This window comes from Vanellus vanellus (assembly GCF_965231255.1).
Source record: "Vanellus vanellus genome assembly, chromosome: 16".
NCBI classification, from domain to species: domain Eukaryota; kingdom Metazoa; phylum Chordata; class Aves; order Charadriiformes; family Charadriidae; genus Vanellus; species Vanellus vanellus.
In genome coordinates, this window is record NC_138921.1 from 4,688,469 (window position 1) to 4,707,012 (window position 18,544).

An 18,544-nucleotide genomic window follows, 5' to 3' on the forward strand; every position below is an offset into this window, starting at 1 on the left:
TCTTTCAGCCGTATAATGACTTTTATCCTGATTAAGCATTACAGATACTTGGGCCAAAGACAGACATCAGGATCACTTCATCTACTGAAGTACAGCAGGTTTACAACAAAGTACATCAGCACTAAAGAACAGATTAGTTTAAGACAGGTAGCGAACAAGATGGTCTCCAATTAAACCTGCATAGGGCGTACAAGTAGACAAAAAGTAATTACCCAAACTGGAATTCATCCAGTTCATTAACACTTGTACTGCTGTTCTTGAAACAACCAATTGCCCATATAGAGAGGTCGGAATCTAGTAAGATAAGACAAAAACCAGACCATCTGAGAGGGAAAGAGTCTGTTCTCATCAGAAGGACATAGGGGGCATCCAATGTTTTAATGGAAATGAGCACCTTTCAGTTTGGCCTGCCCAGCCTGCTTGAGGGGCACAAATATTCTCTACCAGAAGGAAGCGTGAAACCAGCAAGTCCATACAGCTGCATATATTTTGTTCCTTTAACACCCCCTTATCTCTCCACTGCCTGAACTTCTACATAAAAATCTGGAACATCTCATTTGGGTGCACAGGAAGTGATGAGATCAATCTGAAGATGACTGTACCTTGCTTCCCACTGGTCAGGCGGTGATTCAGATATCACTCGTCCCAATGCATCCAAAACTGGAGGTGGCCTCTGCAAGGCAAAAAAACTTTGTCAGAATACTGTCATCCATACCTGCAATGCCATTTTATAATACTGCACAGAGGTATGACATCACTAGCAGAAAAGCATGGTAAAAAAACAGGCAGAGAGAGAGCTAGCTTAGGCCCCAAAAGACTGAGATTGACGCTGCTCTGCCACAGTCTTCTTGTATCACCTAAGGCACATCTTCCACCTGTACAATGGTGCCATTACTGTCTGATAACTTGAGGCTCAAGACATTAAAGTCTGTGATAAGCTCAAACACAGCAACTGTAGGCTTCACGTACATCCTCAAGACAGACAAAAGGAAAAGTGATTAACATAAAATAAAGCACAAGCTTGTGCCCGTCAGCCCCTTAGGACAAGAGTACTTACATAGAGCTTCTCCTGGTAAATCTCTGTAAGTTTATTCATGACATCTGCTGCTTGGTTTTGATATTGAGCTACAGCTCTGGAAAGTGCTTCAGCACCTGCTTGTCGCACTGCCTCTTCATGGTAGATGACATCTTTGATCAGCAGAGAACAGAGGTCAGGCTGCAGCTCCAAACCCATGGATTCCCACAACCTGCAGCACACACAAAGAGGCGACGGATCACCCTTCAGCAAAAGAAGCCACTGCTATATGCAATATCAGGGTGACCTAAAGCTGTCCTCCACCTGTGGGCGGCAAAGCCCCTGCCCATGGAGCTCCACAAGGGGAGCAGGAGAGGCCCCCTTACAATCCATTCAGCCAGGAATAACTCTCACCTCTCTGCCAACTTCTGAATCTCATCTTCCACATCAAACTTCACTACCCAAAGGCGACGCAACAGATTCAGCCCATTCTTTTCATCGCTGTCTGGGGTTGGCAGAACCATCTGTAGTTCCATTAGTCCCTGAATTAGTTTACAGGAGAAAGATCTGGTTTTAGAAACAGATACTTTAAAACACTTTAAACCTTTGCCAAGTCAATCTCTCAGTGGTTGGAAGTGTCAAAATTCATGTTTGCTTGTGCAGCACGCTGCCAGTGTTGATCAAGGACTACCTGCCGCTAATAGGTGAGAAGATAAAACTCAAGAGTAGCACTCTCTGTACAGGTTGCAGAGAGGCAACTAGGCACTAGGTTGTGCTCTGGTGACTACAGTCTTTTCTACTCCTACTTACAAAGAAGCCAACTGAGATTCAAGCTGAAATTCGTTCCATGGCAAAGAAAACAAAGCATCCTTGTTATTTAGTTTCTTTTTTTTTTTTTTTAATGTTCTCAGAATCAACTAAGCCTGAAGCTTTCCAAAAACACTGGGCCCAATACAGACACAGCAATTTTTCTGACAGCTTCTCTCATTAAGACTAAGTTCTTTGCAATTGTAAATAGAAGGTGTTAAGTTAAGGTGCTAGATTAATGGCTGGACTTGTCATAAAGGTCTTTTCCAACCTAAATAACTCTATGATTCTAAGTTGTCATAACAAAACAAAAGTGTGGACAGACCCAGAGTACTCCTTTTTGTAAGATAAATCTAGCACAAAGAGCATTACTTAGAACACTATTGTTCAGTAGCTACTGCTTCCTCCTGCAGACACATTGCCCAAGGACAAGCATCACAGTTGAAGCCTCTCTTCATCAGTGTTAGAGAAGATTCACCTCTCAAAAAATTAAGGCATTCAGTGTGACCCTGAATGATTCCCACCTACCCTGAGAGCTGCATCTCGAACATTCATGCAAGGAGACTGCAGGGCCTGAAGTAACACATCAATCTCCTCCTGTTCTGCATAGGCACAGCCGTCCTCCCCGCTGCTGCTTGTGCACAGGGTGGTCAGTGCATTGGAAGCCAAAACCTAAAATGCCATGAGGAAGTATTAGAGATTCCACCACTGCCTTCTGCTTCTGTGCATTTGGTCAAAGCAAGTGCAGGGTCGGGGCTGAGTGCTATCACAAGAGAAGAAATTCTCAGCGAACAGTGACCAGGGTTTGTGACGAAAACAAGAACTGACGAGTTCAGTTCAACCCTTTGCCTTTTTGTTATTTTTGACCTTTCTGCCATCTCATCCCTTAGAACAAATTTTACTACTGGTTACTTGAGGGAGTGACTACTAAACTTCTTTGCCAGAGGAAGGCCTCAGAAAAGAAATAAAATGTCACCTGTGGGAAAACTGAAGAATATGTTTTGTACAATAAAGCCCATGGGAAAAAAAAGATAAAAGGCATTTTATCCCAAGAAGAATACCAAAAGCATAGGAGAAAATTGGTAATGTATCAAGCACCAGCCTCAGAGACTTAAACCAAGTGGGTGTAGTTCCCTCCGTTAGGTGCTGATAAAACTTAAGCAGAATCCTGACTGTGGTTAGAAGCTGAGGGCTCACCTGTAACCGTGGAGAACCCGTTCCTATCACCCGGGTCAGCAGAATCAGCATGTCCTTCCGGGGCAGCAACTCTGGGCCATTCTGAAAGGTTGGAGGGAGAATAGGCAGAGGGAGGAGAAAAAGCCTTATGTCTTGTGACTCCAAAGTACCTTGCCTGTGTATGACACTCCTTAGAAAAATCACAATCAAAACCTAGGGCTGGACAGGTAACCAAAATCTGTGACAGAAAACAATCTTACATTGTTAACTTTAACTTGTAGAATTAATCGGCCTTGTCCAGTTTACCATTAGCTGGTTTATCCCATGCTTCATCTGAACAACTGTTGAAGGAGGTCACCTGATCCCCACAGCTCTCTCTCACCTCATCCACCAGCAAAGCTTGGCTGTTTGCTGATGACCTCAGCTGAGCATGGACCGTAAGGATCTGCAGAATCTTGACCAGAAACTCCTCCTTGCCTTCACTGTCATGAGGTGTCTCAGTCATAACAGTCTTTAGGAGAGGAAAGACCAAGGAAAACGCTGGAGCTGATAATGGGGCAGCACCTGCAAAAAGGAAAAAAAATCATGTGAGCTTAGCTGATCTTGTTATATTCCCAAACGTTTTATCTCTAAGCAGGTATTTGTTTTATAATATCGAGTGGTGTAAAACGTACACCTTGGTAGCACGTAATGGATATGGCCAGATTCAGCTTTATGTACACACATGCCAAGTGACCCTAAGTATTTCTGTGCCCCTAAAAACACCCGGTCTAAAGGGCATTGCCTCATGTGTGTTTGGACTTACCCCCCAGAGACAAAGTTTAGCCTGTTCAAAGCAGCGCAGACAGCTGCCCCCCCCCCCCCCCCGTTTAGCCTCTACCCTTTGCCACTTCACTTAACGGCAGATGCAGTATGGCTCCAACAGCGATATTTGGCATTTCAGTGTTAGGTTAATGGTTGGACTTAATGATCTTAAGGGTTTTTTCCAACCTAAATGATTCTATGATTCTACCTATGTTGTTGTTCCTTGCTACACCAATGAGCTGGCTTTAATTAATTTGGAATCCTAACGTGACTTTACTTCCAATGGTTTTGACAGTGAAAAAATATACACTGTAAATGAAATCAAAACAATTGAATGGACTAAAGTAGACAGACAGGCAAAACTGAGATTTTGTCTATCCTGGAAATACTTGTGGGCAGGAGGGGACGGGCCACAAAATCAAATCCATCACACAACCAAAGCTGAAACAAAATCTATTATTTAAAGTGCATTAAGACTATGTGTACACCCTGAGAATTAAAGTGAATTAAACTAAAAGAAAAATTATGGTCGATTTTACTTCTGAGCAGGAGGATCCACACGGGAATCTGATACAATTTAAGTAATTCACTTTTAAAGTTAATTTGTCCCAAGGTAAGGGCCCATTTGCCAGCTATAGTCCCTTCAAACACTTCCTACCAACCTAGCTAACCTGTCTCTCCAGCCTTCAGCTGGATTCTTGACAATGATGTTCCTCTAACTCTGGTGCAAGTCTCAACTCCCCTTCCCCCCTTGAAAAAACTAAAGCTTTTGGATTCCTATTGTCAAAGATTTTGCTCCTTCCTACTCACAGGGGCTTGGCTATGCGACATAACAAATGCTCCTTCCAGTCCTCCACTTAGTCCAGTTAAACCTCAAGCACTAGACAGCTAGGGAAGACTATTGCTTTCTGCATACTCTCTGTGCTGTCAGAGAACACCAGATTTTAAATTTCTAAGATGCAGATGAAGAGCACTGCAGATACAACACTGCAGTATTAGTCAGCTTATGTAGGGCACGGATACTGCAAAAGTAGTTCAAGGGAGAAATATTAAATACCAAACACAATACGAGCTCCTAGCTATTTAACAGGAATAGCTTAGGTAAAACCCTCTCCATCTCTGATGTGGTGGTTTTTTTTGCTCAGTATCTGTTTACTTTTATGCTTTTTTTTTTAATTATTGGCCAGATATTTTTAGGCTTAAGCAATTGTCCTTCTATATGCAGCAGGAGGAAGAAAGTTTTATCTGAGAAGATATATTTTCTATTAACACAGCAGCTGGTGTTGACTAATACAAAAAAGATTATAAAATGCATCTTGGCACTTCGGAAATGAATGATAAATTTTAGCATCCACATTAGAATGAAGTACGGTGTCTCTTAGGTCTCATGGTAAATAATATTGCAAGACTACACTCTAAAGAACTTTGAAAATGAGGAAAAATCATTTGGGAATATAACATGACTTGTCCAGCAAAATTATGGAACCTTCTTCCTTTCTCTTGCAGAAGTGGGGAAAAAAAAAATAATCAGATATTCATTTAATTAAGCACTGAAGGAAATCTTGAAGGATGAGGGTTGAAAACACTTCCACTACTTTCTGGAAATAAGCCTGAAAATGCATTCAAATGTTAATGAACTTGCACTTATTATGGAAATAAATTGTGTAGTGGAGATACTGAATTATCACTGAGATGTTCAGCACTGAAGTGGCGCTCAACATGGTCAATTGCCACTACTCAGCTGTGAAGATTACGTTTGCCACAGTCACAACTGCAGATCTGACTGGCAACAGAACAGTAAGAGGAGAACTGAACTACTGGGGTAAGGGGTCAAACAGAATCCTACATTTCCTTTAAAAAATTATCAACCACCTACCACAGCAACTTTTGATTGAGCTAGATGATGAACAACTCCAGAGCCTGAATGAACCACCTCTATCACTACAGTAGACCAGATGCTTTAAGACAGCCCAAGCCACCCCTGCCTCCAAAGAAAGCAGACCTACCCTCTCTCTTCTGGACTACTATCTTCAACGTAGTGGTACAAGTACTTGCGCACCACATTGTGAAGCAGATTCTGCAAGTGATCTAGATTAAAACTAACCCAGTGGAAAAAAAAAAAAGAAAAAAGAAAAGAAAAAAAAAATCAAGAAAAAAAGGTTCAATTTTAACCCAGATCATATTCTTGCACTGTAAGAATATTGGTGCTTGCCTTTGTGTTACAGAGTGGGAAAGAACTGCTTCTTCTACAACCATGCCAGAATAAAATATTCATGAACTGCAGCACTACACAGCAAACAAGCAGAGGCCACAGGCACTTCACTGCTGAGATCACAGATAACAAGCAATTATTTTGTCTTTCCACTTAGTCTCACTGAATCACTTATGCTAAGTGGTGTTGAAAGGCAGGAACTGTCCTTGGCAAAGATGAGCCTTAATTTCAGCACTATTACTTCTGTACGAACAATTTTAAGAAAAAACACTGTTATTTCATTCTACATTTACTATACTTGTAACACCATTTCTACTACTACCACCGAAAAAAAAACCCCAAAACTTAAGTTTTTTTCATATCTATGAAGACTTATCAGATTTAAAAAAAAGAGAAGTGAAGTCTCACCTATAAAACATTATACAAACCATCAAAACTAAAACAGCTCAGAGTTATTACTGAGGGGGCGGGTGTCAGAGAGACCTACAATACTTTTTACCTGGCTCTCCCTTGCCTGTTCGGCTAGGAATCGTATGGGCATGCAGCAAGGTAACAACTCTGTTCAGAGCAGTAGGCAGCTCTTCTTGACACCAGGATTCATCTAATTCACATTCTGGTTTCATCAGGCGCAAGGTCACATGGCTCACTAAAGTACCTGGTATGAAAGAATAAAGAATCCATGAGAGGACTAAACCCAAACATTTCTTGAGAGAAACAGGAACACAGAGCCAAGAATTATAACAAAGCTCTGGGCAACAGCCCTGGCTGCAAAAGAGGCACAGAGAAGGAAGCACAGCCCCAAGGCTGTCCCACGGGGACAGCTTCCTTCACACACATATGTGTGAGCTACACTCACATCCTCCAAACTCTGCACAGGGGAGACAATCCCATTGCGACCAAGTGCTACTGAGAGGTGGTCACAATAACTAGACAACTCCTTGTCTTTGCACCCAGTCCTATGGAGCAGTAGGATCTCTGGGACGTCGCAGTTATCTCCCTAAGCACTGTTCCAGGGTGGTTTTTCCTCTTGGCTGTCTGTGGTACACGGTTATGATCCACAGCTTGTAAGAGCAAGGGTTTTCACTGCCCTGCCACAAAAATAATGCACGCTACCTTTAAATAGCAACTGCAAACACTAACCAAAGGTTTTCAGTCGAGCAGGCATGACACAGGAAGCTAAAGAAAGAAAAGGTTCCTTAATCCTTGGAGCTGCCAAAGGCGATCGAAGAAGTGGCAAGAAGGAACCGATGAGACCAGGGATGTACTGAGTTAGACCAGGAGGCTTTCTCTTTATAACAGTGTCCAGGAGTCCTAGGGCTGTTTCCAGCTCATTATCAAGCTGTAAGAGAAACAATTCAAAAGGTTACCATAAAAACTTCACCGGGAAAAAATTAAGTTGTTTAATGTTATTTCTAATGAAAGAAACAAACAGGTTACTGCCAAATGTTCTCTATGCTACTCCATTTTCTTTTTATTAAAATTACTTGCGTCATGGTAGCTGCAGAGATGGCAAAAAAGACCATCGAAATTTACCTCCTTCAGCTTTTTTCTTATCTGAGACTCCCTTTCCAGCTGTGCATGCATCAGCTCCTTCTGCTTGCTAGTCAGTTGCACCTCATCCTTTATTCCTTTCTTCTTCTTTATCTCCTGCAATAGCAAGCCATGGACATTATCATAGAGAGCTATTAACAACATCCCCTTAACTAGGTAGAGAAGAAAGTTGGACACATTGTTTTTTTCACAATTTACTTTTGAAACAGTACGAAAATACTCTTCCAAGCCCCTTACTCTTAAGTGAAGGCACAAAATGGAAATCAGCAGGTTAACAACACCGCAGTGTCCCATTAGCAGCACAACATCAGTTTCTCCCACATTTAAATAGGTCACAAATTGTTTGATATCATTAAACAGAGCTGTCCAGCTCTTTCTACAGTGGAGGAGCACGTGACCCTCCCCAGAGCAAGCAGAAGTCAACCTTTACTAAAAGAATGCTCCAGTCAACCTGGTACACTCCCTTCCTTTCACCCAATTCTTCCCCCCCACCTACACCCATTTCTCTGGGCAGACTGAACAGAACTGCTGTCTGTAAACAAGATGGAAGCACCTATTTAACAACCCGTACTGAAAAAGTTACATGAGGTACATTGAACACGAGATGAAGAGAAAAAACAGGTATTACCAACTAGCAAGTGCACTCACAAACAAGCAGAATACCACATAAATTGACACAAATACAGATATAAGAGAAAAGAAACTGATACATACAGATATAAGAGAAGACACCATTTAGATATTCAAAGAATTTCAGAGAATCTTTCCCAACAGTGTACATGCTTATGCCAGAAGCCACGCAACAAAACAGCTGAGACAGCAGTGATGGTTCTGACACCAGCCTGGCATTCCTGCTCCCATCAACTCACCTCCTTCAGCTCCAGCTCAATGATTTGTTCCTTGAAGGAATAGGCTTTGTTCTCCCTCTTCATGTTAGCCTTTTTCATACTATCCTGTTGAGCACTGAGAAGGAAAAGTAAAGAAAAGAATCAGCACTGCTCGGGACTAAGCGCCAGGCACACAAATTCAGGAACTCCTATCCAGAAAGAGCATCTGACAAACCCACTCACCCACTGGCTAGAGGCCAGCAGCAATCAATCCCCAGGTGCACAGGGAAAAGAAATAATAAAGTTTTACCTCTGTATTATAGATTTGTCATACAGTTCTCCCTCTGGTGTCTTCATGATGGCAAATTCCTCTCGAGTAACCTGGCACAGAGCCGGATTCTCCATTGATGCTGAGATAGTGCTGATGAGCTGTGGGAGCACTCTACCAGGTGAAAGCAGAGAGAGGGATCCCACTGCATTCATAGATGACTATCAAGAAAACAAAGGAAAAAACATTATGTTCTATTTCCTTGTTCAGTGGGTACTTGAATCTTACGTAGAATTCTACTCGGTTGCTGGCACACATTCTTCCTCCGTTAAATCCCAGCTCCTTTTCACTAGAGACATTCTCTTTGAATCTGCATTTTCCCCACCTTTTGGATGGATCTGCTTCCTTATAGACCAGTCAGTACTTAACTCCTCCAGAAAATTCTCCTGTTCCAAAGAATCTCCCAAAACTAACACAACGCAAGCAGAAGTTTATCACCTGGTTCTCGGGAGTGTAGGCTGTGATCCTGGGTAATATGTCATTCAGGTGTTTGGTAATGAAGTCTTTGGGATCTATCTTCATCTTGATGAGGAGGGCTGGCCAAAGACCTGGCTGCACTGCCACTAGCAAGAAGAATAAATGAGCAAAATAAATATGAAGCAGACTGCCATCATAATGAAACAAAAAGGTAAGATAAAAACCCCATACATTGGCCATGAGAGTGGCCTTATCCCTTCACTTACCTACAGATGGATGATGGCTCACCAGCAGCAGCTCCAGAGCCAGCTTTTCTGGCTCAAAGGAATCCACATCCAGCCCTGCCACACTTGAGATGACACAGAGTGCCTCATGAAGGACACGGGGAGGAATGTATGTCTTTCCTAGCTCCGACAGCTCTCCCGACTCCATCACCAGGACCTCATGAGGCAGAACCTGAGCAGACAACTTGTCATTAACCCACCACACCAAGCCTCTCTGAGCCCTGAGCACACTTCCCCACAGTAACACCATACCGAATAACAACAATCGGCTCCCTCTGTCAGTACCAATCACCTGAAGTTTTCAAAGGAAAGAAGGGATAAAGGGTAACAGCAGAACTGAAGCACAGAGATGACAGTGACAGAAAGACTAAGAACAGAGGACTATACTAGATTTGGCAAGCAGCAGTAAAATAAAACTAAACCAACCATTTTTGGCAAAGAGGACTTTGGAGAACGTTGAACCAGCTGGCTGGGAACAGTATACCCAACTTCTGCAGTCCAATTTTATCCAGTATCTTTTAAAAAACACTTTATTCAGGCTGTGTCTGTGACATGGGAAGACTATTTACAAAGTCCCAGCCTTGGTACCTACTAACGCAACTTAATCTATTATACAACTTGACATGGTGCTGGCTTAGCAGCATGCCCAATGATATAGGACTCATTGTTTCCTTTTTATTTTTGATAATAGCTGCTGCTAAAGTATTTATCTTACATTTGTTTTAAATAGGCAGCCTACAAACCATGGCCAAAGAACCAGGATACCGAGAAAAGAACTAAACACTTGGTCTTCCAGCAGAGATTAAATTTGGATTAAAATAATAGAAGAACGTGGAAAACTGCAGCTTCCTACCCAAATAATTTTGAATAATATGTCTTCTGTGTATATAGGGAAGACTAGGCACACCACAGACAGTGATGCAGTAATATGTAGTAACTTAGTAACAAGTGGCATTCTAGGATATCTAGAGCTGGAACCAAATAATCTTCATATCACACTATATGTCAATACTAACAGAAAATCTAGGCTAGGGAGGTGATCGGCAGCGTACAAACAGCTGGCTAAGCGGAGACTGGGCTTCTTGACTACTCACCTTATGAGAACTGAGAATCACTTTCAGCTCCTCCAAAAGCCCATAGGCCAGTTTGTACCCTCCCAGAGAGGACAAGAGCTTCTTAACTGTTTGATGGGCCTGTCTTCGAACATGCCAGATCCGACTCAGCAGTACTGCAACAAGGGCACGGTGATACTGCCTGCAAATGGAGAAATAAACAGGTTTAGCAAGGGAGGCAGCTCTGCAAAACAACTGGACATAAAAGCACAAAGAGTCCAACATTTTGTGCAAAGTCCCAAGCCCACCCTCTCCACTGCCCACATTAACATTCAGGGATCAGACACGGATTGGTGGCAGCAAGAGCAGTCTACGTACTGAACTTTACTTTCAGGCAGCCGTTGTGCATGATCCAAGAGAAGGCGCTCTGTCAGCTGCAGTACTGTACACATTGCTGTGGGAAAACACAAATATTTAAAATAGCATGAGACTTCATAAGGAAACAGATTATTTTTTTTTTACCTGAAAACAAACAAACAGCAAGAGGGATACATTAAAATAGCCACCCAAACTGAGCCTCTACATAATCTTCTCAACGAAGCTAGAGACAAGTCCAACTCAGATATGCCAAGACTGGAAACAGAATCATGATTTAATAGGAATGTTGTCAGCTGGATCCCAGCAGAATTTTCTTGACCAGTATGTGCGACCTATTTTTGTCTAAGTCAACAGAGCAAACCAAATGCTAAACACCATGCTCACTGCATCAGTACTGTTAATTCCTGAGCACTGCCAAAATGTCTCCAGTGATAAAAATATGTATACTGAACTCATAAAAAAGTGCATAATGCTATCTGAATAGTAGCCTTGGCATTTTACTCACACCGTCGTCTGAGCTTCAACTGTCACTAGGCCCTTTGGTTTGTATATCAGCTTCAACCAGATCATAAAATCAGGAGCAGAAAGCCCTGAAACATGGGGTGGGTTATAACCCGTATTACATATGGTAGAGAGGACTTTTAACATTCAAGACATTAGATAGTTTGGGGGTGTTAAACTGGATGTTTTCACCTAAATAACAAATCATGACAATATTTACTCGCACAATACCAGCATTAGTTTTTGGAGCTAACTTCCTAAGGGAGTAACAAAACATTTTGCAAATCATGCTGGCTCAGGATACCTGCAGACTTGGAAGGGAAAATGAATGGATGCACACACTGCCTTCAGGAAACGGGGACAAAATTATCTTATTTCCCATTTAGAAAACTTTACCTTTTCAAAGCTTTGTACAAAAGATAAATGAATTCATTTCAGAGAAATGATTCATGAACCCATTTTCAAAACTTTCAGTTTAAAATGTAGTCAGTAATGTTTTCTGTTGGGCACATTCTGCTAGTTGTTTTTTTTCAATTAGTCTTTAAACACAAGAGAACAAACCAGAGCATAGAGACACTAATTTATAATTCAATTGATTTCTTATCTGTTACTACTCTTCCCCCATATATCTTAAGATTTTCACCTACATGTTTTCTTCTCCAGCCTTATTTTACTTTTTCCCATCTTCTTAATTTTAGGCTTCTCCACACCCTTTACATTGGCTGCAACTACGTAGCTACAAACTGGGACACCACACAGGCACATTTTGTATTAGAAAGACTTTTACAGAATATACAAATTTGGAATTATAAATGTTTGATAACTCAGGTTCATTAAGAATTAAATTAATTCATTACCAAGCTTAGACTACAACTATTCCAGATGTACCTCTGAAAAAGCACGCTGCTCGTTTTAGTCTGAAACTGGATCCTCCAAGGGTCACATAACAGGGCTAACAGCAACAGTAGCTCTTGTAAGTACTAAGTAATAGAGTTAAACAGCAACTGGATACACAGTAACTGACAAATTACCTTCCTCTGATGCAGACTGCAAGAACTTCTCAGATGTAAAAATTTGTTTTTTCTCATCCAGAATCAGCTGCCAGAAACCACTCAGCTTAGACTCTGATGGGAAAAGAAAAGACATCTATCAAGGATGTTTCAAAATAAGTCAGAACTCACCAGTGTACATAAAATACAGTAGAACTCCGTCTCCTGAAATCACTCACGTTATTTCTAGCTTTACTTGTCCTCAGTTATAAAGCCTCTCATCTCTGTCATTCAGAGAACCATAAGCATGTCCAAAAAACATATGCGGACAAAAATATATTTCTCTGATTTACCCTTGTGAAATATAAAGTCTGTTTCACCTTAATCTTTCATAGGGGAACCCTTCGTAAAAATGAAGGAAAGGAGGAAACCGGTGTGTTGCTTTCAATAGACAGAACACACCTAGATTTTAGATCCTGGCAGATGTATGAATTTAGATAGTTCCTGTAATATCCTCTAATGGAAAACAGAATTCCAGTCCTCATGCTTTCCAAAGATCGTTTGTAAAAGTACTACCCAAATAACAAGCAAGTAGTACTTTTAATGCATCGGTCAAGTCCTAGCGTGTAAGGTCTGGGTGAACAACTTCTGTAAGAATAAAGAGGAATACCGCCCTAAGCAAATGGAAGCTGTAATTTGCAGAGCCACAGAAGAGCAAAAATTCTTCAATGACATAACTGAGAGAGATGGGAATAAATCCTTCCCTGGTTTACAAAGGGGCAATGATTCCCTCCACAGAAGCAATACACAGATTAAGGAACAGTATCTCATGCTTATTGTCAAGAAGAACTGTTAACCCTTAGAACCTGCTTATATTGGATTCTACTGGATGTTTCGTGATCTTACCAGTTTGTCCCTCAATTACAGACATCCTGCAGATCAACAAAGCTGCAGCAACTCCTTCAGTTACCATGGGAACCTGAGTACTCTGAGATGCTGCTTTTTCTACTGTCTGGATCAGCAGTGGCAGCAAGTCCATTCCCTGTAATAACGTGTCACCTGAGGAGACAGAAAGAGGCAAGTTACAAAACAACACAGTCCTTTACACCACAAGGGTATCAATGGTCCTTCTGGTGTCATGAGACAAGGAAAGGAACCAGACACGTACTGGGAAGTTTCTGAATCTCCCAGAGTATTTGCCAGTCACTACTATCATTAAACTTTAACTAATGAAAAGCTAGATGATAATGAACACTTTAGTCCTTTTCTCGTAGAGAAAACAGTCCCATTTCAATACAAGTTTCTGTTTACGGGATGTGAAAGAAAATACTAATTCAGTTACATTAAAAGAATTGGTTCTAAATCACAGAAGTCTGACTTCAAAGATGATGCTTCCCTAAGAGAGTGAAAGTAAATTCCTGGCAAGCCATAACCATCTGTTCCACTTCGAACATTCATAAGTCAAGGAATCCCAATGGCCTGCAACCCTCGCTTCCACGGAAACTGAGCTAGGTGCTCCTGGTATTTCCAGAAGCAACATCTTACACAAAATACTGAAAAAGGAAACAAAAGACCTTGTGATTTTCTATGTTAAGTATTCGCCGGCAGTGTTTTAGCTGTACACTCATAAGAATTAGAATGTCTATTTTCTTTATGTCCCAGTTGGATGCTTCATCGGGTGGGTCAAAGCAACAGTAGTCAGCATTCCACTGCTGAGTAAACGATTTTGGAATATGAATGTTTGGGTCCTGATCCCTTCAACAGCTGCACAGATCACACACAAGTAATCCCCCTTGCCCATGACAAACATGGGCAACTTCAGGTTTGCCATATTGACGTCTCTGAAAGGACCACCGTCCTGTGACATCTAAGTAGTTTAAGAGTGTTTTTTTCAGCCATGTAATAGCACAGACATTCCTGGTAGCTACAATAGAAAAATGTAGAATTACAATTTCACTTATACCCATATTGAGAAAGTGACGGCTATTCCATCCACCTATAAAATACACTGAGTTATTGATCTCTTAAGCAAATGTATACCATTCTTTTGATTGACATTGCATCAACAAGAAAGGGAGATCTCACATGCAGGCATCAAACTGATTGTCTGTAGACCCATGGATGAAACGCGGAAGTCAAAGAGGATAGGACCAACAGAAGCAAACCTCAAAAGGATCACCAAAAGTTTGAAATTAAGATCTTCAGAAATTCTAAACACATTAATTTTTATTTTAATTTTTTTAAAGCTTCCAAGAGCCAAAACTACAGACCAGGCTCCCAGCATGCTGGGTGCTATATAAAACAAAAGCATAGTCCCCAAGCCTTACAATTTAGGTGTAAGACAAAAATAAAGCAATCAAAAATTACTTTGAGGGTATATGAAAAGACAGCATGATGGGCAGTAATGCTAGTTATACAAGGAGACAAACCATCTTTGGAGTCTTGAAGGGAAAAGAGAGCTGAAGGAGAAATACCAAGGAGGTTAATGAACAGCTACTGCCTTACAAAACCTTTCTTAATCCATGCAGCTATCTACTTATATCAGGAAGCACAGAAGTTGATTACTCTTCTCTTAAGGCACACAGTCAAGAGACTTATTAATAGCTGCACAGTTTTACCTTTGAAAGAGGCCAGCATGCACTGCAGGTAGGCATGTCTCACAGCTGAAGTAGAGGTTTTAAGGCTGAAGGCTTTCTTTAGCCATTCTACCAGCTTCTTAGGAACTTCTGTGGTGAACCGAACACACCAAAGAGCCAGGACAGAGACTGCATGAACCAACGTGCCTTCATGGACTAGGAAGTATCACAGAGCTCATGTCAGTACAGCAATTGCATAAAACACACAAACATAAACCAGAAAGCAGGTAACAATGTCAGGAGGAGGAAGGAAAAGAATGCACTCACTTCTAAGAGACACAGCACTGTCTCTATGGGGCTGCTCATCAAAACAGGGCAACAGATATTATAACACAACAGGTGAGAATACGGGTTTATCCTGAATAACAGGCCATAAGAAAATCCTGCTCGAGACGAAAGCAGCTTAGCAAACCCAGAACAAAGGCAAGAGGTCTCACCTTCTTGTTGCAGGAAAGGGATGAACAGCTCAGCCACGGTTCCAGTCAGAGCTTGGCTAGAGGATCCTGAAACCACATGGTGACTAAGGCTGCCAATCCCTGAAAGGGCAGAATTCTCTCATTAGTTTCCAAACATCAGCATTTGCTGCAACATCTAAAAAAAATCAAGAATGACCCTTCACATTTCAATCCTTGCACAGACATCTCTCATCACTACATCTGGATGTCACATCCACCATGCACCAAAACACAGCAGGACCTCTGCCTTCACTTTTACCCAGGATACAGTCATCATCTTCCTTGCATAAAACATTTTAGCCTACCAACAACGTATTTCCTTTGAAGAGAAAGTAAAGAACTGGCATGCTGTATCCAGCACCTTCTGTGACATTAACCACAGCCAATTTGGAACGACAGCAGGGAATCCTAAAGGTTTAAGTACAGATCCCTTTCATTCAGCCTTCTGCTGAATTTCCTCGACCAGCAAAGCAGCTTTCTTCTAGGATCCTCACCTGACAGGACACTCATCTTCTGAGCAACAACTGTCAGCTTCCCTTCTGAGCCTGCCGACGAGAAACAAATGGGTAATGGCTTACTTACAGACAACGGCTAAGTGCTACATCAAGAGTCTTCTCTAAAAATACACAAGATTGCCCCACTACCCATGATCCAGCTTGAGCCACCCCTACCATACAGGCAGCTAAAGACAACAGAAAATACAACACACAAAACTCCTTGAAGGCAGCAAACCTTTATTCATCTCAACTGCTTATTGTACAGTTTACTCACCCCCTAAGATGGCAAAAAGGTGTCTGCCCAGTGACTCCACAGCTGAAGGATCGCTACACTGTCGAGCCAAGTTCTTTAATGCCACAACTGCTTCATCCATCAGCTGCACACTGTTAGATTTCAGATGACCTAGAAAATAATGCCTAAGCTAAGAGCTCCTTACCACAAACTGCATAAAATCAGCAAGACAAGGACACATCTTTACATGTGGCTTGACTCAGCTTCTGGAACAGTCATGTGAACTGTTCCAGTTCCAAGTTACAGCATCATCCTCCCTCCCACATAAAACAACCTCTTCACCAGTAATCACGCTGTTAGAGGTACTGCCAGCAAGTTGGAAGAAAGCTTTATTCTAATTTCATCATTCCCTCCAGAAGTAAGAGTACTTACTGGCCAGTCCTTTCACAATGTCTAGAGCATACTGGCTGAGATCCAGGTTCACAGATACGAGCAAGCAAGAGATTGCTGAAGACAGAAGAGATAATGGCATATTACATTTTGTTAAGTAACTAGGTTTAGCATTTAATACACCCTTCCCCACAGTTCACATCAAGAGCGGACAGGGTCAGTAAAGAGGAGGAAGAAAAAAACCCTGAAATTGATTCCCAATGAACAGATTAATTCAGGACTATTCTTAGCACTCAGCTGTGAAATTCTGTCCTCAGCGCAAACAGTAGCTATCACATACCCAGACATTTGGGATCACACCACATATGTTACTTCTCCACATCCAACCCTTGGACGCCAGACAATCCTGCCGCCTGCGCTCACAGGACCAAAAGCATAGTCCAGAGATACACACTCCCCAACAACTCCAGACCCCTAAGAACAACTGTTCATGCTCTTTGACAGAGCAATGCAGAGAGATGACAGACTCACTTTCAATTACATTCTCAGGGCTCCGTAGCAGGGATTTCTGCAGAGTTGGCAAAACTAAGTCCTTGAATTCGGCATGAGACATGTACCGAAGAAGCGGGGAACAACTGTCCTGCAAAGAGAACAAAGTGCTCAGCACAGCAGTGGAAGTTGCACATAGGACAAAAGCACAAACAGCTCTGCAACAGGATGTCTCACCAGCACATGCTTCTGAGGCTTTGTCTTGCTCATAAGGATGGTCTTCAAGTAGAACTCCAGGAGAGCACTCTGAACAAGCACAAACACCAAATTACAGCCACATCACAACCTATACACAGCTATCCACACACCATCAGGAAGCCAGGCTTGACACCCCACCTCATTCTCCTCCAAAAGGCAGCCCTATCCCCTAAGCAGCTTTGCTTCCATCCTCACATAAGACAGTCAAGCAGAGATCAGTGCTCTCTGCTCTGCCCTTCAGCCCAACGCTCAAAAAGCACTGAGAGCTAAATGCTGTCTTCTCTTCCTGCAGCAGGGGAGAAGGCAGAAAGCTGCAGTGCTGGCCATCTACATAAATGCACAGGCCACAGCAAAAAGCCACATATCTGGCACCTCCTCTATAAATTTATCCCAGCTGTTGTAGTCAGAAGTGCATTACTACTGAATTGACAGATAATGAAACCAAGGGCAGATGCAAAGTATCACAGTATCACAGTATGCTAGGGATTGGAAGGGACCTCAAAAGATCATCTAGTCCAATCCCCCTGTCAGAGCAGGAACACCTAGATGAGGTTGCACAGGAAGGCGTCCAGGCGAGTTTTGAATGTCTCCAGAGAAGGAGACTCCACAACCTCCCTGGGCAGCCTGTTCCAGTGCTCTGTCACCCTCACTGAGAAGAAGTTTCTTCTCAAATTTAAGTGGAACCTCTTGTGTTCCAGCTTGAATCCATTACCCCTTGTCCTATCATTGGTTGCTAAGTACCAACCTCATTGAGACATCTGTCCACCCCCCTTCTCCATGATGAGGTGACACTACTTATTACCAAAAAAAAAAAAAAAAAAAAAAAAGGCAGTACAACAGATTTACCTTGTATCGTTTAATAATATCAGTTTCTTTCTGGGCTGTGCAAAACTGCACCACAAGTCCCAGCATTGCAGCGTAACTCTGGTTTGGTTCAAGACCAAGAATGACAGATAGGTACTGATCCACCAGATCTTGGTTCTGAAGAGAAAAAAGCAAGGGACATTAACACAACAGAACCTAGAACAGCTATTGAATATGGTCATGTAAGGCATACGTCACCTCTTTCCACAGCCTGTTCAATTTCTTCACAGCCCCATCCACCGCCTGCTTATGAGAACCTCCCAGGACTTCCAAAAGGAGCAAACACTGAACCTCCACCTGCCAGGGGAAACAGCCAAGAAAACTTTCATGCACTTCTCAGAGAGCTCATATCAAACAAGACATGTCAGATGTCAGTGATTAG

At 42.1% G+C, this 18,544-nt stretch overlaps 1 protein-coding gene across 1 annotated transcript in view; it reads right to left on the reverse strand.

The window, feature by feature from the left end:
• GCN1 (GCN1 activator of EIF2AK4) overlaps positions 1–18,544 on the reverse strand; it is a gene marked incomplete at its 5' end in the record, with an annotated part of 43,295 nt that overhangs the window by 18,933 nt on the left and 5,818 nt on the right. The window contains 26 exons of the mRNA XM_082491911.1: positions 603–673; positions 1,058–1,247; positions 1,430–1,557; positions 2,351–2,494; positions 3,020–3,100; positions 3,381–3,562; positions 6,514–6,669; positions 7,155–7,353; positions 7,548–7,661; positions 8,435–8,528; positions 8,703–8,881; positions 9,159–9,283; positions 9,404–9,593; positions 10,516–10,675; positions 10,852–10,927; positions 12,384–12,476; positions 13,248–13,400; positions 14,960–15,133; positions 15,415–15,513; positions 15,927–15,977; positions 16,204–16,332; positions 16,594–16,668; positions 17,083–17,191; positions 17,278–17,346; positions 18,145–18,279; positions 18,361–18,459. Of these exons, the coding sequence (XP_082348037.1) occupies positions 603–673; positions 1,058–1,247; positions 1,430–1,557; positions 2,351–2,494; positions 3,020–3,100; positions 3,381–3,562; positions 6,514–6,669; positions 7,155–7,353; positions 7,548–7,661; positions 8,435–8,528; positions 8,703–8,881; positions 9,159–9,283; positions 9,404–9,593; positions 10,516–10,675; positions 10,852–10,927; positions 12,384–12,476; positions 13,248–13,400; positions 14,960–15,133; positions 15,415–15,513; positions 15,927–15,977; positions 16,204–16,332; positions 16,594–16,668; positions 17,083–17,191; positions 17,278–17,346; positions 18,145–18,279; positions 18,361–18,459 (3,275 nt within the window). The remainder of the gene's footprint in view (positions 1–602; positions 674–1,057; positions 1,248–1,429; positions 1,558–2,350; positions 2,495–3,019; positions 3,101–3,380; positions 3,563–6,513; positions 6,670–7,154; positions 7,354–7,547; positions 7,662–8,434; positions 8,529–8,702; positions 8,882–9,158; positions 9,284–9,403; positions 9,594–10,515; positions 10,676–10,851; positions 10,928–12,383; positions 12,477–13,247; positions 13,401–14,959; positions 15,134–15,414; positions 15,514–15,926; positions 15,978–16,203; positions 16,333–16,593; positions 16,669–17,082; positions 17,192–17,277; positions 17,347–18,144; positions 18,280–18,360; positions 18,460–18,544) is intronic.